Source organism: Penicillium bovifimosum (assembly GCF_028826915.1).
Source record: "Penicillium bovifimosum strain IBT 22155 chromosome Unknown utg000002l_segment0_segment0, whole genome shotgun sequence".
Classification (NCBI taxonomy): domain Eukaryota; kingdom Fungi; phylum Ascomycota; class Eurotiomycetes; order Eurotiales; family Aspergillaceae; genus Penicillium; species Penicillium bovifimosum.
The window spans coordinates 345242-368787 of NW_026622711.1; the positions used below are offsets into that span (position 1 = coordinate 345242).

At 51.1% G+C, this 23546-nt stretch overlaps 11 protein-coding genes across 11 annotated transcripts; 5 read left to right on the forward strand and 6 right to left on the reverse strand.

The window, feature by feature from the left end:
- Positions 1–192: 192 nt before the first annotated feature.
- Positions 193–1708, reverse strand: N7515_001321 (uncharacterized protein; the record flags this gene model as incomplete). Its single annotated transcript, XM_056662065.1, has 3 exons — positions 193–1239; positions 1298–1389; positions 1438–1708. The coding sequence occupies 3 exons, from the start codon at positions 1706–1708 to the stop codon at positions 193–195; spliced, it is 1410 nt and encodes a 469-aa protein (XP_056524178.1).
- A 462-nt stretch (positions 1709–2170) lies between these two features.
- Positions 2171–2505, forward strand: N7515_001322 (transposable element tc1 transposase; the record flags this gene model as incomplete). The annotated part of the gene is made up of 2 exons (XM_056662066.1): positions 2171–2284; positions 2323–2505. 2 exons carry the CDS (start codon positions 2171–2173, stop codon positions 2503–2505), a joined length of 297 nt encoding a protein of 98 aa, XP_056524179.1.
- A 208-nt stretch (positions 2506–2713) lies between these two features.
- Positions 2714–3019, forward strand: N7515_001323 (uncharacterized protein; the record flags this gene model as incomplete). The annotated part of the gene is made up of 1 exon (XM_056662067.1): positions 2714–3019. The coding sequence occupies one exon, from the start codon at positions 2714–2716 to the stop codon at positions 3017–3019; it is 306 nt and encodes a 101-aa protein (XP_056524180.1).
- A 58-nt stretch (positions 3020–3077) lies between these two features.
- Positions 3078–3355, reverse strand: N7515_001324 (uncharacterized protein; the record flags this gene model as incomplete). Its single annotated transcript, XM_056662068.1, has 2 exons — positions 3078–3295; positions 3340–3355. The coding sequence occupies 2 exons, from the start codon at positions 3353–3355 to the stop codon at positions 3078–3080; spliced, it is 234 nt and encodes a 77-aa protein (XP_056524181.1).
- Positions 3356–4716: 1361 nt separating this feature from the next.
- N7515_001325 (NAD(P)-dependent alcohol dehydrogenase) lies at positions 4717–5823 on the forward strand (the record flags this gene model as incomplete). Its single annotated transcript, XM_056662069.1, has 3 exons — positions 4717–5011; positions 5060–5489; positions 5544–5823. 3 exons carry the CDS (start codon positions 4717–4719, stop codon positions 5821–5823), a joined length of 1005 nt encoding a protein of 334 aa, XP_056524182.1.
- Positions 5824–5983: 160 nt separating this feature from the next.
- N7515_001326 (uncharacterized protein) lies at positions 5984–6781 on the reverse strand (the record flags this gene model as incomplete). The annotated part of the gene is made up of 3 exons (XM_056662070.1): positions 5984–6475; positions 6542–6649; positions 6707–6781. The coding sequence occupies 3 exons, from the start codon at positions 6779–6781 to the stop codon at positions 5984–5986; spliced, it is 675 nt and encodes a 224-aa protein (XP_056524183.1).
- A 386-nt stretch (positions 6782–7167) lies between these two features.
- Positions 7168–8229, reverse strand: N7515_001327 (asparaginase; the record flags this gene model as incomplete). The annotated part of the gene is made up of 1 exon (XM_056662071.1): positions 7168–8229. The coding sequence occupies one exon, from the start codon at positions 8227–8229 to the stop codon at positions 7168–7170; it is 1062 nt and encodes a 353-aa protein (XP_056524184.1).
- A 437-nt stretch (positions 8230–8666) lies between these two features.
- N7515_001328 (threonine/serine exporter family protein) lies at positions 8667–11192 on the reverse strand (the record flags this gene model as incomplete). Its single annotated transcript, XM_056662072.1, has 1 exon — positions 8667–11192. The coding sequence occupies one exon, from the start codon at positions 11190–11192 to the stop codon at positions 8667–8669; it is 2526 nt and encodes an 841-aa protein (XP_056524185.1).
- Positions 11193–12290: 1098 nt separating this feature from the next.
- On the reverse strand, positions 12291–12904 carry N7515_001329 (TspO/MBR family protein; the record flags this gene model as incomplete). The annotated part of the gene is made up of 2 exons (XM_056662073.1): positions 12291–12736; positions 12802–12904. 2 exons carry the CDS (start codon positions 12902–12904, stop codon positions 12291–12293), a joined length of 549 nt encoding a protein of 182 aa, XP_056524186.1.
- A 542-nt stretch (positions 12905–13446) lies between these two features.
- Positions 13447–14214, forward strand: N7515_001330 (putative DUF341 family oxidoreductase; the record flags this gene model as incomplete). The annotated part of the gene is made up of 3 exons (XM_056662074.1): positions 13447–13494; positions 13550–13568; positions 13616–14214. 3 exons carry the CDS (start codon positions 13447–13449, stop codon positions 14212–14214), a joined length of 666 nt encoding a protein of 221 aa, XP_056524187.1.
- Positions 14215–14667: 453 nt separating this feature from the next.
- On the forward strand, positions 14668–22650 carry N7515_001331 (putative polyketide synthase; the record flags this gene model as incomplete). The annotated part of the gene is made up of 8 exons (XM_056662075.1): positions 14668–14913; positions 14962–15048; positions 15100–15157; positions 15206–15545; positions 15595–16120; positions 16176–16773; positions 16827–21466; positions 21520–22650. 8 exons carry the CDS (start codon positions 14668–14670, stop codon positions 22648–22650), a joined length of 7626 nt encoding a protein of 2541 aa, XP_056524188.1.
- Positions 22651–23546: the final 896 nt, after the last annotated feature.

Consider the following 23546-nt stretch of genomic DNA (forward strand, 5'->3'; position numbering starts at 1 on the left):
TGGTCTCTGTTGGCTAGCTGAACCAATAAATCACCTCCCTGAAGTGTACGCAGTAATTGTTTGGTGTGGAAATTTATAACTAGTGAGCCATCATAGACATATAGCCCAACAAGACTTCACTTAATGTTTCGTGCCTTGCGAACAATCCGCAGAGGCTTATTACTAGATACATAGTTCACCCAGCGAAAATTCCTAGAGCGTCTTGCTGGCATTCTCCAACCAGCCGCTGCTTTGATTCGAAGGATCTCTCAACAGCATCATTTTCCGCATTGTCTCACCATTTAGAGATTCTCGACTCATCTCTAACAGATCCATACCACGGCTAAACAGTCTCTCTGCTGAGAGCCCAGACATCGGAATGGCAAGGTAATCCCTAGCTGCAGCTGCATCCTCGAGCATCTCATTCAGTTCGTGATAGATGAGAATGGCGAGGCTGGTCTGGCATTGCCGCTTGGAAACCAGTTTACTGAACCCATTGAACTTGGAGAGGATCATTTCGAGCTGTTGCAGCTGCAACCAGTCGTCAGCTGAAAATGGCGGAAACAGGTCCTGATGCTCGATCCACTTCTGGATCTGTTCTTTGGCTTGCAAGGCTCCCCGGAGCATGCGGTGTGTGGAGTCCCAGCGGGTTTCCTCATCATAGTCGATGACCTTGTCGCTTAAGTCAAGGTCTTGGCAAATGGATTCCCACCACCGTCGTCGTTGAGGTGTTCCCGATATCCAGAGAGCCACGATCCGAAGGCGGGCCAACGCAGACCGCTGTCCGATTGTCTTCTTTCCCTGTAAGAGATCATAGGCTTCCATGGCAGACTTATGGTCTCCAGGTTTCATCCCCAAGAGGATATCGCGGACAATGAGCTTGAGGACATGTGAAAGACACGTGATGTAGCTGCCAATGCCTTGAAATCGGAAACGTCCTTTATCGGACGAGTTGGAATCCTCCGAATTGTACTTTTCAAACAGACCACGATACAGCTCAGACGTCAGCGTTTCCTTATCCAACGAATTTCCAGCTGTGATTGTGAACAGCTTGTCCTGAATCCGAAGCTCGACAAGCATCTTTCGCAGAATCTCCGCCATATTTTCTCCACTGGGGGGTCCTTCAAGCTCGCTGAACTCTAGGACCCGTTCTTGATATTTGAAGTCGGGGGACACCCAGTGACCTAACTCCCAATACGGCTCTATGGTCCTCGCTCGTCGATACATCCCAGGAAAGCGCAATTGTGGAGCATGTCCGTGCTAGTTCATCGATCAACTGGTTCCGACAGTGATCAAATTCTGCATCAATACGGCTGACAACCGTTTGAGTGGAAGGAATAGGGCCACACTGCAATTTCTGGAATATCTGTTGGAACGCAGGAGACTCAAGTGACGTAAATGCTGCACCATCTGTGATAACCTATTCAAATAAGTTCCGTTCGAAAAGAGCTCTAGTACCAAGTTCGGCTCGGGGCTGGGAAAGTGAAGCCATTGAGCGCTCTTTCGTCTTGCTGGAGCCCTCCCCCAGGCCCTCTGGGTCGGACTTCCCCGAAATGTTGTGTTTCGCTAGGTGCGTCCTCATGTTGGCCGTCGAAGTTGCCCTCGCCGAATCTGACCGGGGTCTCTTTCTGCGATGATCTTCAATATCCTCTCCGTCACGTCCACCGTCCTCGAAGTAGTTGTCGCGTCTCTGAGACAGTGAGGCGTGTTGTGGCAATTGAGCAGACATTCTGAGCTCTGCTACCGTCGTCAAACGTCCACTCCCTTCCACTTCATGAAGCCAGCCCTTGATACGATCCATCTCAAAATGGTCAAGAAAACACGTCCTTGAGAAAAGTTGTCAGAATTGGACGCGGCATGTCACGTCAAATTTGGACACGACGTGTCACGTGAATAAACCGAGTGCACGTGATATACTTTCTCTTATTGGTGTAGTTGGCCTTGGCGACTGGGCAATATTTCAGGGGTACATCGTCGAGCGGTGAGCCAATATTTCGCATCTCTTGCCGCCTTCCTCATATGAATTCAACTGACATCATGTACACAGTACGGAGTAAACAAGAAACGTAGGATCCCAGGAAACGTCATAACATAAACAAAAAGTGCCATACATGTAGATCATACAATAGGTCAATATAAGTACTAGATCAACAACCATATCACCAACCAAGTCCACAATGAATCTCCCATCATGCCTTCTACCCCTACACGCAAGCAACTCGCGCGCGACGAGCGCATCGAAATTATTTCCCAGCTCAAAGATGGTAACACGCTACTTCAGATAGCTCGCAATATTGGCCGCACCGTACGCTGGGTCCAGTACGTGTGCAGTATCAACACCAGGCTACATCACGAAAGGGGCGTGGCCGTCACCCAAAGCTTTCGGAAGACCGATTGACTGGCGTGATTGGTTGGATACGCACTGGGTTTGATAACCGATGCAAATCGGTAGATCAAATCGTGGCCGAGCTCAATCTGTCGGTCTGCCGTGAAACCCTTCAAAGGCGCTCAAGGCTTGGGGCATGAGCATGCATCTAGCCCGCACAAAAACCACCGCTTGATCCGAATGCCCCAGAAGGGCGTGAAGTCGCAGAAAACGCCTTGCTTGGGCTGAGCAACGCCGCGATCGGACGTACGACCTAGGATTGGCGCCGAATGGTGTTCACGGATTAAGCATATATATCATCTGGTTGGCACCGCCGTCCATAAGTATGTTCATCAATTCGCCGATGAAATGCAGTATCACACCACCACGGTTTTACCACAATCCAAGCAAAATCACAAATCGTATATGTTCTGGGGATCTTTCGCCGGTGACCGAAAGGGCCGACGAATCGATGAACATATGGACGGCGGTGCCAACCAGATGATATGTATGCTTCATCTGTGGACACAATTCAGCGCCGATCGTCGTACGTCCAATCGCGGCGTTGCTCAGCCCAAGCAAGGCGTTTTCTGCAACGTTCACGTCCGCTATGCTCATGCCCCGAGCCTTGAGCGCCTTTCGGGGCGTTTCACCACAGACCGGCCCGTAGATTGAGCTCGGCCACGATCTGATCTACTGATTTGCATAAATTATCAAGTGCGTATCCAATCAATCACACGGTCACACCAGTCACTCGGTTTTCCGAAAGCTTTAGGTGACTGCCACGCCCCTTTCGTGGTGTAGCCTTATCGATATTGCACACGTGCTGGACCTGGCGTTTGGTGCAGCCAACATGGCGAGAGAGTCGCATGGACGTGTTACCCTCTTTGCGCAGGGGCAGAATCTTGATGCGCTCGTCCCGCGAGAGCTGCTTGTTTGCGGGGGTGGTACCTAGGCATGTTGGCTGATTGAGTTGTTGGTCTACTGTATTGTACAGTGGTACTTATACATATTGCCTGTTGTATATATATGATCTATAGGTAGGGGGCGCTTTTTGTTTACATGATCCATGTACTGGATGGATGGAATTCATATGAGGAAGGCGGCAAGAGAGGTGGCAAATATTGGCTCACCGCTCGATGTCACTACTCTTTGGAATCCTGTAGGCTGATTGACTGTACAGAGTATTTTGGTAGCTCAGTGTCGGCGTGTCCGAGATAGAGCTTGAAGTTGGGCTTCGCCTACTGATAATCCTAAAATATGCCTCCACCATCATAGAACAGTTTCCTGGTCTAGCGGTTATGATTTTCCGTTAACAATTGCCTAAAGCAAGTGTTCCGGAAAGGTTCTGGGTTCGATTCCCAGGGAAACTATTTTTTTTTTGTTCTGTTCATTTCCCTCAAACAACTTTAAACTCACGTTCTGTCTAACCAGCCTCTATGGAAGCCAGTTACTACACCTTTTGTGAGAAACACACTTCCATGACATCTATGATCTGCCTGTGCATCTGATCGAGTATGTGCATTATTTAAATCAGAATATCTACCAGGGCATCAACCGCATCGGAACACATGGATCTGACCCATAGCATCGAGTTCCGCTTCAATTTCGAGTTCACAATTTCCCTACGCCGTAAATTGATTATGCGCTCTAGACTTAGGCCGACATAACAAGAGACATGCCATGCATAAAAAGTTTGAGTGTTAACGGCCCGAAACTTCCATTTGCCACGTGCCCAGACCCAACCATGGAAACATGTCAGGAACATGACGTTGGAAGATTCTGCTCAGAAACCTGAAAGGCCCCAAGAACTGCCCAGGTGCAGAGATAAGAGAGCTTGAAGATTGTCATCGTCTGGGTATTTCACTCGGGTCGGCAAGCCTGCAAGAGAATATCCGTCAAAGTTGCCGAGCAGCCTCCGAGTCGGGGAATGAATTGCTCCGCCAGATTTTTCAATGTCCGGTTCAGCGGGTCCAATTGAACGGAGATTAGCCCATTACGGTTAGCTGGACATGAAACTTGGGCGTTTTTTTTCGGCAGTGGCACTGCTCTAAGCACCAACGGATGATCATTGGGAGGACCACATCCAATGATATCGACGTACATCAAGTCAACGTGGGAATAGAATTCTCTAGAACAACCTTAATGGCTCGATACGTAGCCCACTATTCGGGCTCCAGCTCCTTTCGTCATTCGGGAGTCATTCGGAATTCTGTGGATCAGTTACGGACATTCGGCACAGTTCGCAAAACTGACAAATCCAATAGCAAGCGTGAAAGCCCTCAGGAGCTATTTAGTGAAGAGATGGAGCCCGTAGTTTCGCTCTTGCCACACACATCATCTTTCCAACTACATCCCGAACAACGAATACAATGACACTGACAAAGAGCGTCACTTTCGAGGTTTTTCGTGGCTCGCAAGAGGGCAAGATCGTGGCCGACAAGACCACGCGCACCTTGCAACCCAACGAGGTTTACATCGAGACCACACACTCCGGTCTTTGCGGCACAGATGAGCACTTCCTCAAGTCCGGAATGGTTCTGGGCCACGAGGGTGTCGGCGTCGTTCGTCAGATTGGCTCTGGTGTCACGAACGTGAAGGTTGGAGCACGTGTTGGATTCGGATACACTCACTACGTGTGCGGAACCTGTTCCAAGTGTTTGACTGGTATGTATTGCGAGCACGGGGAAACAGAGCTGTGACTGACATTCGCAGGATGGGATCAATACTGCGAGAATAAGAAGGAGTACGGCACACACGACCACGACCTCGGATCATTCGGCGAGGGAGTTGTATGGGACTCTGGATGTGTTGTCCCCATTCCCGATGGATATGATTCCGCCGACGCAGCGCCTCTGATGTGTGCTGGTGCAACTGTCTGGACCGTTTTGACGGAATACGGCGTGAAGCCCACCGATCGGGTGGCTATCATGGGTGTTGGAGGCTTGGGTCATTTGGCTATCAAGTTGGCCGCCGCCATGGGCTGCCACGTGGTTGTCCTGTCGAGCTCAGAGGCCAAGCGTGAGGAGGCGTTCAGTTTCGGCGCCTCCGAGTACCACGTTTTCCGCGCTGGCGAGGAGATTCCTGGATTCAAGCCTGTGAACCACCTCCTGCTCTGCGGAAGTGCGAATGTGGATTATCCTTCGTATGATACCCCTTCTTATCGCCATTGGTTATGATGAATGCTAATCTTTCCCAGTCTCATCCCTCTCATGGATATCCACGGGTCCATCTACCCTCTGACCGTCGACTTCGCCCCCTCTCCAGTGCCGCTGCTGTACATGAACGTCAAGGGAATCCGGATTCAGGGTTCCCTGGTTGCTTCTCGGCACAGTCTACGGACCTTGGTCCAGTTCGCAGCGGAGAAGAAGATCACCCCGACTACCATGACATTCCCTCTGACCAAGGATGGCGTCGAGGAGGCCATGGAGACCCTCCGTAATGGCAAGATGAGATACCGAGGAGTTTTGGTTCGATAGGGAACCAAACATTGAACTAGACATTGGGTTACTGTCGAAAAGAGACGGCGCTTTGATTTTCATAGATAGGGCATTTTGCATTGGTTCATAGAGATAATAATAAAATAAAGGGTGGTCCCGCCAGCGGGAACCAGCCCAAAATCCGCACACCCTCAGCACATCATCCAGTCTCGGACCACATCATCCAGAAGAATCGTTCCACATGCCCCCAAAACGAGGCCGGACCCTCTGGTGGGGTCTGGTGGTCCGCGTTGTATTCTGCCCCGTCACTGGCCTCCTTCTGGGACGACTGCAGGTCTCCAGTTTCCACCTCTCCGGAGTCCCCCAACAGGGCCAGCTGGAACTCCTCCTCCGCATTCAGGTAGTCCTGCAGGCACCGGTCTCTGGCCCGTCTCAGTGCCTCCACCCGGGTATCTTCCAACGCGTCTATATACGTCTCCTCACACAGAGGAGACCGCACGCGTTGGAAGAGGGGCTCGTCGGCACTCGGACGGTACTTGGGGTGGAAGATGCTGCCGCTGCGGTGCTTGGCGATCAGCTTTCGGCAGAACGCAAGATCTCTGTTGATCCTGCGTTCCCATCTCTGCAACCCGCGGTAGGTTACCAGCAAGTCGTGCAGGTCCGGAAACGCCAGTCTGCGCTTCTTTACCGGCTGTATAGAGGTCAGCATTTGATTGGTGGGTCAGGTAGTTCGGATTAGGGTCAAGCTATAACATACCCTCGGAGAAGGAGAAGAAGAAGGAGAGGGAGAACCATCGGAGTCACGCTTTCTTTTCTTATTCAGACGGCGCTGCGGTGACTCTAAGGGCAGCGATGGCATCAACGCCTGCTATATCAATTAGTTAGTTTGTAGGCAGTAGGGACTATCCGAGTCGATACTTACCATTTGCGTGTGCCACCTGTCGCCCTCGTTGATGGGACTGTGGTCGTCCTTGATCACTTGGTTGGTGGGCTCCATGGTGAAGAGTGGTAGAGATGTATGAGACATAGAGTAGGTGAGAGTGAAGATGCGGGATTCAAGGAAAGACGAGAGTTTGAAGGTCTTAAATAGCTTTCAGGAGAAATGCAACAGACACCGATCCTTTGAATAGCCATGGTGCTCATTGTGCCCATCAGGCAACTGTCGATGCTATTGACAGAATAACTAATACCTTACACATGTCACATGGTTTAAGTGTCTACCTGCATATATTACACAATAGCCGGCTCTCATTCTATTCGTTGAATTCTATTCAAGGACTTATCTGGAGGGGAGACTCAGCTGTAACTGAATGGGATCTCTCTATACGTCTCCAATTGTCCATTGTGGATACAAATCAGGAAATGTCAGGATTCAAACGAGCATCATTCGGCACGCACTTGAAAGCAAGGCGTGAACTTGCCAGTCTCAATATTGACCGTATTCAAGATCTTCCGGTGATGGAATATAGAAAGCGCCTGACGCATTTCAGGATCTCCAATCTTCAGCTGCTCCAGAATCTCCGCCACAGCCAAATAAAGGACGGCGATATTACCATCTTCAATCTTCACCGAGATGCCAATCGCCCCCTTGGCTCCAAGACATCTTGTCTGCTCACACTCCCTCACACCGATTCCATAACATCCATCTGCCCCAAGCTTCCCAATCAACAGACCCTTGAACGCAGTCATCAGGACAGTACAAAACCGATCCTCCCCAGCAACAAGCTCAGGATATTGCCACATAGCATGAAAGACTCTACTCAACGCCTTCGTTCTCGATGAAGCATCACCTTGAGCCACGAGATCAGCCGCCTCCGCAAATTTCGCATTCATGCGAGAGAGATAATGCAAAGGGAAAGCCGGAGTAGGAAGATTACATCCATCAAGACCCCATAGAGCTCCCTCCTCAGCGAGCCCACAAACATCCTCTACAACACGCTTGACATAGACCTGAACAGGATGGCTCGACGAATGATAATCCGTCGCATCACCAGACAACACCTTGGCACCCGCAATCATCCCCACATGTTTGCCAGAGCAATTACTACAGACAGGCGTAGGCGTGAAATCATTCTTAATCCACGCTCGCTGCACGGCCTCAGAAATAGGCACATGAGGACCGCAGCGGAGATCATCCTCGGAAGCGCCGACTTTGGCCAACATACTGCGAGCGCGGGCGATGTGGTGGTCCTCGCTGCTGTTCGAGGCACACATAAAGGCCAGGTCGCCATCGTCGAAGAAGGTGTCTACTGCGCCTGTTTCGAGGATTGCGAGTGCTTGTGCTGGTTTGGCTGCGGAGCGGACGAGAGTCATGCGGGATGGGTCACCGACGGCATAGAGGAGAGTGCCTGCGGCGTCGGTGATGGCTGCATGGACGATGTGTCGGCTTTCCACGATGCCGTTGCGGTCTGAGGCGATGAAGTTATTGGAGATGTTTCTTCGCATTGTGAAGTGTGTGAGTCTTGGTAAGACTCTTCCTTTCTGTGTTTTGATAACCTTTGGGGTATTCGGGAATTAAATCGGGGTATTTGGGGTCTGCGTCGCTGCGATGTGTGGGCGATCGGCAAGTTCCGACAGGTCCGACAGGCGAGATTAAAGATTCTGTCGTGCTCTTACATGTTGGAAAAATGGCTGATCCCCCCTGGGCCCCCTTCTGCATATAAGAATAATGGTAGTAATCTGGTATTTTGTCTAGTGTATGTAAAATCCGTCAATCATATCTACATGGGATCGCTCAACGCCTTTTGAAGTCTATGTAATGCAGTGAAAATCAGACGCTGAATGACGCTGACAATAGGGCAATGTAAAACGAAATAGCAACAATGTAAAGGGGGGAAATGTGAGAGACATCACACATCAGAGAAATGTCCGCAGATAAATGACTAGAAGCTGAAGAGACCAGTGCGCTTTTTGCCGTATGGGTAGACAACCAAAGCCGCGATGAACAGGCCGACGGTGATACCGATCGCGACTTGGATCATGCCGAAACCAAGGCTAGCAACTGAGGTTTCAGAAAGAGCACCAGAAGCAGCGCTGGTGCCATTGTTCTTGAGATTTTGGCGAACCTCGTCGGCATATCTGATACCAGCGATCAGAGACCCGCTAGAGGCGAGCCCAGAGGGAACCAGTACAAATATACCGGGTAGAATGGCAGTAGCAGCATGACCGTGCCAGAGACGACTGTAGAGATTGCCTAGGACGCCAATAGTAAATGCGCCGACGGTGTTGGCGACTTCAGATTGGTTGCCGAGCTTGGTGGTGCTGAAATAGTTGGCAATATACCCGGAGACGGCGATGCAGACCATGACAGGCATCTGCTTCCATTTCCCATGGTTGACAATGGCCAGGAAAACGGCGTAGACAGCCACGAACAGGAATTGGCGAACGTAAACCGACCCCCAAACATCCAGCCCTGAACACGTCGATGCCGATGAAGCGTGGGGATCCATCAGCCCGTATATAGTAGTCCCGACCGTGATACCATAGCCCAAGAAAAGCGAATAGATAATGGCATATACCATGCGAATCGAACCCGCTATCATCTGGTGCGATTGCAGTTCGAGACTGCTACAGAGAACCATGAATCCAGGCAGGATCAAAGCGATGGACGACTGGGCCATAGCGGAGAAGCAGAAGAGTTCGACCGATTCACCACCGCGGTTAACTCGGATACTGCCAAACGCACGTGCCAGGAACGAAGTCACCACAGCAGCGGTAACCTCGAACACGTTAGAGTAGAGGGTAGAGCGGGGCGCAAGAACATGCTGCATCAGTCCGACGATACACCCGAGACAGAATATTATAGGCATATCGATGGGGCGCGCTTTGAAAGCGAACGGCCCAACAGTGGAACTAGCGAAGCCGTACATCAAGACGAGGAACCACTTATTAAACCGCGGTTTGCGCTGCATAATTTCGTCCAACTCATGAGTCGCTTCCTCGACACCGATAAGATCGTGGACAACATTCTTGTAAACGTTGTGAGTATCGGCCAGGCGACCGAGGTCGACACCTTGCATCATTCGCACGAGCTTGACTTCGGCAGTGCGGGTGGTCGGATCATCAAAGGACATGATCATACAACCGGGCAAATACAAGAATTGGCCCGACACCTCCAGGACTTTGGCGGTCATTTGCATATACTCCTCCAAACGATGGGTCGGCGCACCGTATCGCATGAGCGCACGGCACAACTGCATGATATACCGCTGGCGGGCGATGATCTCTGCGATATGCACCGTGACACGGATCTCGTCCTCCAAACGGGTCTTGCGCTTCTTCTTCCGTTTCCCCGGCAGTCCAGGTGCAGCCTCCGCCGCGGCCGGCAGACTGGCAGTACTCAGGTTCATCGACGCGTTGACCAACGAGGAGGTGGACCGATGGGCCGATTTCTTGTACCACTTGAGCTTCTCCTTGCGGGGGGTAGCACTGCCAGAAGCTGGCAGGGACATCGGCATGGTAGGGGAAAGGGAACCCTTCTTCGGGGTGGAAACCCCCGAAGACACCTGTGTCTCGCTGTCCGAATCATCGGTGATCACACTTTCCGGGCGCGACGAGCTCCCCTGAGCGGCCTGGAGTTTGAGTAACTGAGACAGGATGCCACTGCCACCCCCAAATCCGCTCGATCGCCGACGCTCCGCAAAGCCCTTGAGCAAACGCTCGGGAGTTGTCTGACCCGATCGCTGGTATGCGCCCCGGGGCTTCCGCTTCCGCAGATGATCCTGGACGGCGGTCATGCTGCGGACAAGGCGATGGGCCTCCGCACTGGCATGGGGCTCGATGAGAGGCTCCCCGCTCTCCAATGCGTGGAGTTGGTCGGCATCATGTCGCGCACGGCGAGACCGCAGCTCATCCAGTGGGATCCCGCCCTCGAAGTCATCTGGAATGTATGAGGAATTAAGCGCCTCGCCTTCATCCGCGGGGCGACCGAGGCGCTCGGTCAGGTGGTGGGTCTTTTGGCGCAAGAGCTGACCAGCAGCCCTGAACCGTTCACGGGTCGAGGTTGTACGTCCAACATCTTCGGCGAAATCGCGTTTCTCCGACTCCGGGAACTGGTCGGGGGTGCGTACGTTGGCGAGGCCGGAGCCCTGGCGGGAATGTGTGGGGGCTGGCGGGGTGATAGCGCCGGACAGCGGGACTTCGTTGAGGTCTGCGGGCAGTAACAGTGGACGGGCGGAGGGATCTGAGATATCTTGGGAATCATTTCGACGTAGACTCATGGAGCGAAATCGCACGCGATGGGATCTGTTGCGGCTGGTGGGCGGTGGCTCTAAGCCCGCATCGTATTGGTTGACGGTCGGCTCGGCATCCTCCTCACGCTCGAAACTCAGGCGAGGAGAAATTGTCGGGAGAGGATATTCGGCATATTCTTCGTTCGGGCTGGGATGCGGGTTGGTCATGCCCGACATGAAGGGTTGGAGATCGCTCGATGGATTTAGCCGAGAGCTACAGGCGTATACAGGCCTTATGCAAGGCACGAAACAATAAATAAGCAGAAATATGAGATAACGAGAGAAGATGAATTCAAATTGAAGAGAAGAAAATATTGTAGAATTGTAGAATTGTAGAGACTGGCGGGGGGAAAAGAATGAAGACCAGAACAGGCTGAACAGCTTGGAAATCTCTCACAGTCTGGGTGAGCCTGTGAGGTCGAATAGTTTAAAAAAAGAAAAAGACAAAATAAAGAAAGTTCAGAGTCTAGATCTTCGTCTTAACTTTAACTTAGTTGTCTTGTCTAGTTAATGAGCGCATTCTATTTCCTTTACACAGTAGACTCGATCTCTATTATCCCTTCTATCTCCATCGACTTAGCTTAGTCTCTTTACAATCTACTTGTCGCATAATTCTAGACTTCTAGAAAATGTACATACAGTAGCTCATCGAGATGTGGGTCTACGGTGGCGATCAGAGACTGACACCGAGCCATCCGGGTACTTTATTAAGAGTCTAGAGTTCGTTATGTTCCCTGGCTCTCTGTCTTATCTTTTCAGGGCCTGGCTCAAATTCAAGAGAGATTTTACTTGGTCTCATCATTCTGAGTGCTTCTCTCCTACTGAGGCCGTGGCTACTCTGTCGATCTCGGGCGCCTTTGTGAAGCCACCTCCTGAGTGTGTGGACTGTGGAGATGTATGGGTACACAGTAGTATCAGAAAAGTCCCTCAAGTCTCAACTGCCAAGTGCCAACGTTATCATATTATCCACTATCCACGATAACGTGTACCAAAGAGCCTAATACTGTAGGCACTAGCCAGGCGAACAGACCAACAAACACCCGATTTAGAACGACCCACCGATTTACAAACATTACGAATCGAGAGCTTACAGCCCACGCCTGGTAGGCTGGTACGCCACCAGGTGGAGTTCAAGGCCAGAGTCAATTATTGCGTTGATGTGATCATTCAATTCGATCAGGGGTCTCGAACCCCTCTCTATCGTACACTCCAGCTAGTGTAGTCTTCTAATGTACATAGCGCATTAGGCAGGTGCCAGTATGTTTCCCTATCACTTTACTCCGATCGCTCCTTCCGATAGATACTCCAGTTATTCAAAATCCCAACCCCAGTGTTGAGATAGGCGGCGTATCCAAGCCAGACGGCATAAGGAACGAGACACCAGAAGGCGGTCCGATCAGCGGTCCACCAGTTGACCATGAGGGCACCCACATTAGTGGCCAGGAGGGTCAAATCCGCGAGAGCCGAGGCGGGGCGCCCCAGGCGGAAGAACAGCGGCATCCACATGAAGTTCAGAGCCAACTGCGTGGTATAGAGGGACTGGGCAGTATTGTTCGCATCGCGAGCGGCAAGAGAGAATGACTCTGTGGCAATCTTGTTGGAGTGGTGAGAGGCAAAGCCCATCAGGGAATACAGAACAGTCCAGGCGGGCGCAAAAAGCCATCCCGGAGGACTGAAGGGAGGCTGTCGGAGCTCTCGGTATATTTCACGATTTTGTTTGCCTAGAGATATCGCAAGTCAGAGATAAATTCCAGGTCAAGGATCGTCATTGCTGAAGTGGACATACGATTGGTCAAGAGAGCGACAGCAGTACCAGCTGTGAGGGGAGTGGCCACCGCCAAAAAGGGCGAGGTGAGGATGGCCTGGGGAAGGGCCAAAGACCAAGGCATTGTGGATAGTAATAGTAGGAAGAATTGAGATTGTCCGGAATAACTACGGAGTAAGGTGAATCAAGAGGTTATTCGCAGTAAATTGAAGTCCCTGGTGATGAAGAAATTCCGGTTTCCTTGTTTTTCCACCCGTGATCTTTTTCTGCCTTGAAACTGGACAGTTGACACTACCCTCAGCCACTCTCATTACCACCGCCATGGACAGTTCCAGTCTACAAACACTCTCTGTTGGAAATATATGAATTGCGAGAATGAGGTCGAAGTCGATTAAATGGATTGAGTGAATTGGGACCTGTGCGACTGACAAGCTTCGCCGAGCTCAGAAGAAGTCTTGTCCCTTGCTATGGCACGGCGAGTTTCAAGGGCCCCTGGTCCTTTGTGCAGGTCGAGGGAATCAAGCGAATGAGTTTCTCTCTTTCTCGCCGGTTGACTGCCTCGAGGCACATATAAATTGTGGCGAACACAACCACCAGCATGTCCGTCAAAGTGATTACTCTTGAGAACTTTTGCTCGGCTTCATCCGTCTGCCGCTACCCCTCGTAATGCCTCTGCGTTTATTGTGTCTTCATGGCTGGGGGACGAACCAGAAGGCAAGCATCCTACCTCGCTGATAGGGGGAAGGGACCCCTGCTAATTTTCTCATAGATTCTAGAGTCACAATTGAGTATGCAAAGTTCTTCCACCGTGGCGACACAAACTCTAATTGAACAGGTGGCCTCATGCACGAGCTCGAACGGGACAACAGTGCGACCTTCTCTTTTCTCGAAGGGGAGATCGATTCGGTTCCCGGCCCTGGAATCGCCGGCTACTATGATGGTCCGTATTACAGCTACTACCGTTTCCCGCGCACGTTCTCCCTCGGAGATAGCGACGAGTCCGATATTCTGGAGGCCTACGAGCAACTCAGTGAAACAGTTGCTTTGGAAGGTCCCTTCGATGGGATTCTAGGCTTCTCGCATGGCGGCACGTTGGCTGCAGGGTTTATGGTTCACCAAGCCAAGATGTATCCGGACCAGCCTGCCCCGTTTCGATGCGCCATCTTCATCAATTCGCTGCCACCCTTCCGCATGGCGCCCGGAAAGCGCCCTGTCATAGACGAGGGATTAGAGGGGTACATCTCAATCCCCTGCGTGCATATTGCTGGGGCTAAAGACCCGTATTTCGAGTACTCACTGGCTTTGCATCGGCTTTGTGCTGCGAGGTTTTCGATATTTGCCGTGCATGGAAAGGGTCATGAAGTCCCCGGTGATGAGAAGAATGTTGCCATCATCGCCACTGCAATTCGGAAACTTTCCGCCCAGATTTGGTGAGATCAGGCAGAAGTGATAAGACGAATTTTTTCGGTTGTGCGACGGTGGTTTACAAAAGGTTGACGAAGAAGATCTTTCGAGGGGAAGAGTAGCACGGTTGCGGTTGTGGAACGCAAGTCGCATCATGTCGTTGCAATGTATATCGCACAACCCTCGTGAAGCCAAGAGAAACTATGTTTCAGATCAAGACGACCATGCGCTTTTGTTCTCTGTTGCCGTCGAGCGTTGCACCCGGGTACTTACCTTTGTGTGGGATGAAACCTTCCCACGCATCCCGATGTAGATTGCGTAGGGCCAACATTGGATGGCATGTTAGGCATGGACGGACTGATCTGGCTGGAACAGCAACTTCTTTTGAATGAAGTTGAGAAAGGACCAGCTCTCCCCGATTTGGCTTTCCCTGACACCAGATATATGGTCCTTGACGGAAGTTCAACATATCAAAAAACAACAATGTCGTCTGCCAAAGTTAGTCCTCCAAGAGTGAACGATACGAAAGATGACTTGGCAGATTTGGCCGCCAGCCCCTGCACTCCGATAGCCATTGTCGGAATTGGCTTTCGGGGCCCGGGATATGCCAAGAATGTTGAAAAGCTATGGGAGATGGTTCACGAGGGCGCAGAGGCATGGAGTCCGATCCCAGCTAGCAGGTGGAATAGCGAAGCATTTTATCACCCAGATCATAGCCGCCATGGTACAGTAAGTCACTCTTGGAATGCCTCGAGAGTATAGATAATGACGGGGTAGATCAACGTGGAAGGGGGACACTTTTTGGAAGAGGACGTATCTGTCTTCGACGCCCCGTTCTTCAACATGACAAGCGACGAGGCCGCGGTGAGTACAAATTCAAAGGCTGCAGAGTCAATCTAACTGTCAACCATCTAGGCAATGGACCCGCAGCAGCGACTGCTTCTGGAAGTAACATATGAAGGTCTTGAAAATGGTAGGTGATTTGATTTTGACCCATAGGTTCAAGGCTAATGCTGCGCAGCTGGTATTCCTCTCAACCAAATCATGGGCACAAACACTTCCTGCTTTGTGGGCTCTTTTTCTGCAGATTATACAGATCTTCTCCTTCGGGATCCCGAGTGTGTGCCCATGTACCAGTGCACGAACTCTGGACAGTCTCGTGCGATGGCGGCAAATAGGCTATCATATTTCTTTGACTTGAAAGGGCCGAGCGTCACGGTAGACACGGCCTGCTCGGGCAGTCTGGTGGCACTTCATTTAGCATGCCAAAGTCTCCAGAGAGGTGATGCATCAACGGCAATCGCGGCTGGGGTTAATTTGATCCTGAGTCATGAATTCATGTCAACAATGAGCATGATGAAGTAGGTCAAAAACCATCATGACTTCCGGACGGTGCTAACCCAATCTCAGATTTCTTTCTTCCGATGGACGATGTCATACTTTCGACGAAAAGGCTAATGGGTACGCACGAGGAGAGGCAGCCGGCTGTCTCATCCTTAAGCCCTTAGCCAAGGCGTTAGAAGATCACAACACGATTCGTGCCATAATACGGGGGACCGGGTCCAATCAAGACGGACGCACTGCAGGGATAACGCTGCCGAATGGGGCAGCCCAAGAAAGCCTGATCCGGAGCGTCTATGCACGGGCTGGCCTAGATTCCTCGGAAACAGATTTCGTGGAGGCTCACGGCACAGGGACACTTGCCGGAGACCCCATTGAGACAGGAGCGATCGCTCGAGTCTTTGGCACTGGTCGTCCGCCTGATAATCCTGTGAGGATTGGATCCATCAAAACCAACGTTGGGCACTTGGAAGGTGCTAGCGGAGTAGCCGGCGTCATCAAGGCAGTGTTGATGTTGGAGAACCGCATGTTCCTACCAAATCGGAATTTTGAAAAGATCAATCCACGTATACTGCTGGAGGATTGGAATATCAAGGTCTGTATACCCAGGCAGGTCAGGCGTTGGAGACAAAGAGACTAAGGTCTAACAGATTCAATTGTGTCCTGAGCCTTGGAATACCAGGGGACCCCATCGCGTCTCTGTGAACAGTTTTGGATATGGCGGAAGTAATGCTCATGTCATTCTCGAAGATGCATCAGGTTACCTGTCTGGCTGCGGACCTACAACCACTGACGGAAATTCATTGCCCGTCTGCAAAACTCAGCGCAACGGAATAGCGACCGGCCCGTCTTTTTCTCGCATATTCATGCTCTCTGGGTTTGACGAGAGGAGTTGTGCGGGACAAGTGGAAGCTCTCAATAGATATATTGTTGACAAGAAGTCCGAAGTCGACAATGAGAAGTTCCTCGACGATCTTGCGTTCTCGATCAACGAACGGCGGTCTGTGTTTCCTTGGAAAGCAGCTGTTGTGGGAGATACCGTAGCGGGATTGGTAGCCTCACTTGCTAAGAATGTCAAAGCCAGGAGCGCTGTTCGGAGGCCAGTCCTAGGCTTTGTCTTCACTGGGCAGGGTGCCCAATGGGCGGGAATGGGGAAGGAAATGCTCCAAGCATATCCTGTCTTCAAACGGTCAGTTCTGGAAATTGACGAATTTTTGAAGGATATTGGATCTCCTTTTACAATGCAAGGTACAAAGGCCTCACATCACATGAGACTACTTTACTAACATGGTTGTTAAAAGAGGAAATCACGAAATCCCCAAAGGACTCCAATCTGAGCCACCCCACTCTGAGCCAGACGGTGTGCACAGGAGTGCAAATCGCGCTGGTTGACTTATTGGCCTCATGGAGCATACATCCAGACTCCGTTACCGGCCATTCCAGCGGGGAAATTGCCGCTGCGTATGCCGTTGGCGCACTAAGCATGAAGGACGCGATGTCAGTGGCCTACTATCGAGGCGTTGTGGCAGGCCAGCTTTTGGATGCCAACCAGACCAAAGGTGCCATGATGGCGGTTGGGATGTCGCCCGAAGAGATTCAGCCGTACTTGGACCGCTTTCCTTCCAAGCAGCTGGTGGTAGCTTGTGTCAACAGTCCATCGAGTGTGACAATCTCAGGTGATGTGACTGCGATTGATGTACTGGCGGAGACGTTGAAGGACAAACCCATATTCAGCCGACGTCTGGAAGTAGGGGTGGCCTACCACTCTCCTCATATAGAGCAGGTTGCCGAACAATACCTCAGCTTAGTAGACCACATCCAGCCCCAAAGGTCGGAGCAGGTTCCTTCCGAAGAGAAGAAAGAGCGCCCGACAGGATCGTTCTTTTCCTCGGTCACTGGAACAAAGGTTCCACCAGATGAGCTGGATGCTCCGTACTGGGTCTCAAACTTGGTAGGTCAGGTGAAATTCGCCGAATCGTTGAGGATGTTGTGTTTTGAGACACAGAGTCAGCGTGCTGGGTATGCAAGGTCGACCAGAAGCAAAAGGACAGGAGTAGCCCAAAAGCCTTCCGTGGATTGTCTTATCGAAATTGGACCCCATTCAGCGCTTGCTGGGCCTATCAAGCAGATTCTGAAGGCTGACGCGAAGCTCAATTCCGCCGATATAACATACCTGAGCATTTTGACTCGAAATTCGAATGCAGTGACTTCAGCGCTTGGCGCAGTGGCTACACTCGCCGCAATGAATTATCCCATTGATTTCGGCGCAATAAACAGGCCCAAGGGGATCAAAACAACCCGCACGCCACAGCTACTCGTCGATTTACCAACGTACCCTTGGAATCACACCAGGTCGTACTGGGCAGAGCCACGATTGAGCAAAATGTATAGAAATCGAAGCTCTCCACGCATTGATCTACTTGGTGCACCAGAAAACATGGCATGCCCCTTTGAGCCTCGTTGGAGGAATTATCTTCGAACTTCAGAGCTTCCTTGGCTCCTCGACCACAAGATCCAGGGAAACATTGTTTTCCCTGCCGCGGGATACCTCGCCATTGCTATTGAAGCATCGGCCCAGTTGAATAGGAACGATGAGGGAATCGCAAGATTCATTTTACAAGACGTGGCGATACAATCTGCCCTTGTACTCAGTGAAACGTCCGCCGTCGAGCTCATGGTATCTTTGCAAAAGTCCACGCAACACCAAGAGCACTTCTACCAGTTTCACATATACTCCATATCGGAAGGGAACAGATGGATTGAGCACTGCACCGGGTTCGTCGGTACACAGCAACGCATCGGCGTTTCGGCCAATGGGCCAGAAGAGACGGAGGATTATGCGATGGTCCCGTTGGGTACTGAAGTCCATGGGATATCGGTGATCGACATTCACAAGTTTTATGAGAAGCTTGGAAGACTTGGGCTGGAATATGGACCATGTTTTGCGAATGTGACAACAGCACGTGTCACACCGGATGGAACATGCTTTGCAGAGGTCACTATTCCGGACACCATATCCGTGATGCCTGCATCATTTCAGCATAAACTCGTGGTCCACCCTTGCACCCTGGATAGCATATTCCATACCATTTTCCCGGCTCTGCCTCCAGGAATGGGAGTTGAGGAAGGTCCTGCAATACCTGTCTTCATCGAAGAAATGGTTGTCTCGTCTGGTCTAAGCTGCCAGGCAGGAGAGCTGATGAGCATTTGTACTCACGTACGACCTGCAGCACGAAAGGATGTGACTGCAAGCATAATGGTGGTCAGTTGCAACGATACCCAGTTCGAAAGTGAGCCCAGCATCTCAATTCGGGGCCTCCGATGTGCGCGACTTGAACACCATGAAATGGCGTCGAATACAAAGGACAGGCACGTCATTTATAAGCTTGACTGGAAGGCCGACCCCGGCTTTATTTCCAGCAATACTGCGTCATTCTTGTTCGACGAGCAAATCAAGATCCAGCAGCAGCCGGTACCCCGACCGGGGTACGAGGAGAGTGCACTCGGTTTCATCAGAGCCGCACTGGATGAGGTCAGCACCAAAGAGGCAATGGGACTTGACATTTCTCACCGCAGGTTCCGCTGTTATCTCCAGGATGTTCTTGAGAGATGCGATGCGACAAGTTCGGCATCAACATCAGACTTGGAGAACATTGATCGCACCCCGGTGGGAGGACTACTGAATGCCATCGGCCAGAACCTTTCGGCAATTATCCGAAATCAGGTGGATTTCTCAACCGTCATCAAAGACGATCGCCTCTTGGATGAGTTCTGGGATATCTTTTCTGCAGACACTTCATACCAAGCAGCGGCAAGATATATAAACCTGATCGGCCACAAAAAGCCAGATATATCCATTCTCGAATTTGGCGTCGGAACTGGTCAGGTAGCGGAAATATTGCTGAAGCATCTTGTGACCTTCAATGAAACGCCCCATTGTGGCAAGTATACGTTCGCCCATGAAAGCGCCTCTGTACTTGAGCATACTGCGAAGCGGCTGGAGGCGTGGTCAGAATGGGTTGATTGCAAGCCCCTGGATCTTGGCAAGAATTTCCCTTCACAGGGATTCGAGAAAAACTCATACGACGTCATAGTACTCCCCCATGGATTGTGCACAGCACGCTGTGAGCAAAATGCGCTTAGCAAAATTCATGGTCTACTGAAGCCATCCGGCTACTTGATTGCAGTCAACCCTTTCGACCCGAAGAAGAATGTGCTGAAAAATCTCCTGTTCAGTGCTCTGCACTGCTTGTCCGCGGATGGGTTCTGTTTGGGCCAAGGTAATTGGACCGAGGGTCAATGGGATGAGATCCTGCGAGATGCACAATTCACCGAAATTGACGCCTTCGTGGAGGAAGGCTCCGAAAAGAGCCATCAGTTCATCGTGGCCAAAAGCCGAGAACTCGGAATGTTGACAGGGAAGATCTCTATCGTATGCGAAGAGGGAGCCAGAATCAGCACTCATCTCGTCACTGAGCTCAAGAAGACTGCATGTGAGGTGCATGTGACACTCAATAGTGTGGAGTGCAAGGATCATATTTGCGTGGTCTTGGATACTTCAAAAACCTCCCAGCTGGCCGCCCCAGATGAGACGCGATTCCGCACAATCAAGAACATGTTCATGCATAGTGCTGGGGTTCTATGGGTAACACGAGGAGGAACAATTGAACCAGTCAATCCGGCAGCTGGGTTAGCTGTTGGATTTGCAAGAACAGCGCGCGCCGAGTCAGGTGTCAACCCGATTGTCACACTTGATCTGGATGCTAAACATCCTCTTTCGGATTCTGAGGCCGCTGAGATGATTGCACATTTCCTCGCCACTCGATTCCTCCATGGATATCCAGATGAAGACACGGAATATGCGGAGCGGAGGGGGAAGATCTTCATTCCACGAGTCCTAGAAGACCTGCCAGCAAACACTCTCATGGATAGCATCCTTGATACTGAAGTTGTGTCCAAGCAGCCATTCCACAGCCTTGAACAACCCCTTCGGCTCTCGAGGAAATTCGGTAACCCCGGTTTCGTCAGTGACTCACAGGTGTCAGAGCTCCCAGCAGGCTATATCGGGATCAAAATACACTGTTTTGGCCTGCATGGATGGGAAATGCAGGCCGACCAGCTTGACTGGGATACAGACGACACTCTTGGTCTTGAGTGCAGTGGAGTGGTGTACGAGGTTGGCGCTGGGGTTCACGACATCAGCATAGGCGACCGAGTCGCGTGTCTAGGAACTGGCACCGCAAGAAGCTTCTATCACGATCATGCATCGGCCTTCCGACGAATCGATGACACAATGTCATTGGAACTGGCTTCGGCTATACCTGTAGCATATACGGTAGCCTATTATGTTGTGACTCACCTGTCACTCATAGCACTCAATGAGGCAGTCCTCGTCCATGACGCCGGCAGTCATTTTGGCCAGGCAATTGTGGAAATTGTCTCGCTTGGCGAAGCTCAGCTTTTCGCAACAGTGCAAAACGTCCGTCAAAAGGAGTCGCTGATATCGAGATTTGGAATGACGGGGGAACACGTCTTCGTGGAGGGGAAGGACGATGTTGTCAAGGGTATCGCACGATTGACGGATGGCAAAAAAGCGAACGCTGTAATCGCATTCGAGACTGGAGATGACCGGATACTCCAGAGCTGCACAGCTCAATTCGGACGATTCATTCAACTCCGAACCACAGCCTTCAAATCTCCAGGGCTGTGCTGCCCTCAAAATATGTCGATATCCACTTTCAATATCCTCGAGCTCTTGAAAGAGAAGAGTCATCTAGCTAACCAGATATGGCCGATTGTTTCCCGGTTGTTCCAGGAACGACGGCTCAAAGGGCCTATCTCTAGCGATGTTTACGACATCTCACGTGTTCAAGAGGCAGTGGAGGCACTTCCAACCCTGCAACATGTGGTGGTTTTGGCGCAGGCCAACGATCTGGTTGATGTACAGCCTAAGTTACCCCTTGGGACCCACATGCCTGCAACTAACGACTCTAGGCCAACCTCCCCAAAGCGACCCAGCCATTGTTCCGCGCAGATGGTTCCTATATGTTGGTCGGAGGACTTGGCGGAATTGGAAGAGAAGTAGCATTGTGGATGGCGCGCAACGGAGCAAAGAGCTTGATCTTAGTCAATCGAAGCAGTCTATCAAGAGTTGAATCACAGATGACGGTGAAAGAACTCACGGAGAAAGGCGTCCGGGTCATTGCTCGAGCATGTGACATTTGCGACGAGGAAGAAGTCGGACGAATACTCGATGATGTTTCACATTGTGCGCCTCCAATAAGGGGACTAATACAGGCAGCGATGGTCCTCAAGGACCTCCACATTGAACACATGGAGTTGGACGACTATCGGAATGTCATGGGCCCTAAGTACAACGGGACCTGGAACTTACACCGACATTTGCCCAACAATCTCGACTTTTTCCTCATGTTATCCTCTATCAGCGGTGTTATTGGAAACCCGACGCAAGCTGCCTATGCGGCCGGATGCGCTTTCATGGACTCATTCGCCGCGTATAGACGCGGCTTAGGTCTTCCAGCCGTCTCCTTGGATCTTGGGCCGATCACGGATGTTGGCTACCTAGCAGAGAACAAGGAGTTAGCAGCGAAGATGGAACGACAAGGATTCCAAGGAACAGATACACCAACTCTTCTGTCGCTGATCCAAGTCGCAATCTCTCAGCCACCAAGCGCAGAAGCACAACTGATCACTGGGCTCGGGCAATGGAGAGAGTTTGAATCACTGGGGAACTTTGATGCGCCCATGTTCTCTCATTTCCGGTACCGATTCCAGAGCCATGGGAAATCTGCTGGGCTCGGCGACTCGGCAGAAGAATTGAAGAATGAACTGGATGCCGCGAAAATGGTGGATCAAGCGACGGTCATCATCTGCGACGCACTCACCAAGAAGATTGCCTCTCATCTCTCTATTCCAGTCGAGAATATCAACCCTTCCAATCCGGTATCAGAATATGGAGTTGACTCTCATGTGGCTGTGGAGTTGCGCAACTGGGTATCAAAGTCGATGGGTTGTACTGTTCCCATTCTGGAGATTCTGGCGAGGTCGATGCTGGAGTTGTCTCATAAAATCGCTAGCCAGAGACTTGATGCTAAGTCGGAGTGAGTCATTGTGTAGGGAATGACACTGATACCTAGACAAGAAATATGTCATTTGCCTGACTACAACCTTGGAAACGGGGGGGATTTCGTTAGAACATTGCATGGAATACCTAAAGCTGCCTTCCAGCTTTTCCCATGCATGGGATTCAGATCATAACCTGCGCGGCAGCACTCGGGATTGACAATTAATATGCTATCTTAACACATCGATTACCTTCCACAGACTCACAATATTGACTGTTTCTCCCGCAGAGTTCCTTCCTGGATACCATATGCTGCACGGTATATCGGGATCGCAAATGTGATACAGTAGCATATATCATTATCGCCTTCAGGCTCAAGGAAACAGGATACATAGTAGTTTGGACTGCCTTCATCGATGCACTCAACTCAGTCGCGGCGCGAAATCACGTTCAACCTCGGAATTGCCCTGGAGTTTATTATCACGTCACGCGTACTGGCAGTGGATAGAGAAAATGCCAAAGGTACGATAAAGCAGGACAGTGAGCGAGACCTTCACCTAGCGGGGTCTAATGAGTCACCATAAGCTTCTCGCAGCCACAATCTAAGGATCGGCGCGAGGCTCAGTGCTACCTATGAAGAGCACTCCACCTTGGCCTAGCCCGTCATATCATGGTCAGTGGGAACTGCCATGGAAGTTGATTCGGTAAATCGGGCCTATCTAAGCCCGAGCCCGAGCCCGAGGCCGAGCGGAACTAGATGGAGATACGGATACTTCCGAGTGAGTCTGCGCGTTACTGTTAGCAGCTTAGCTATTCAGCATCCGATTCCATGGAAGCCCTTCACTCAAGCACGCGACGAAGAAAAGGCGTGGAAAATGTTTCTCGCAATGGGAGATTATTCAACGCATTGCCGATACACATGTCACATGCACATATT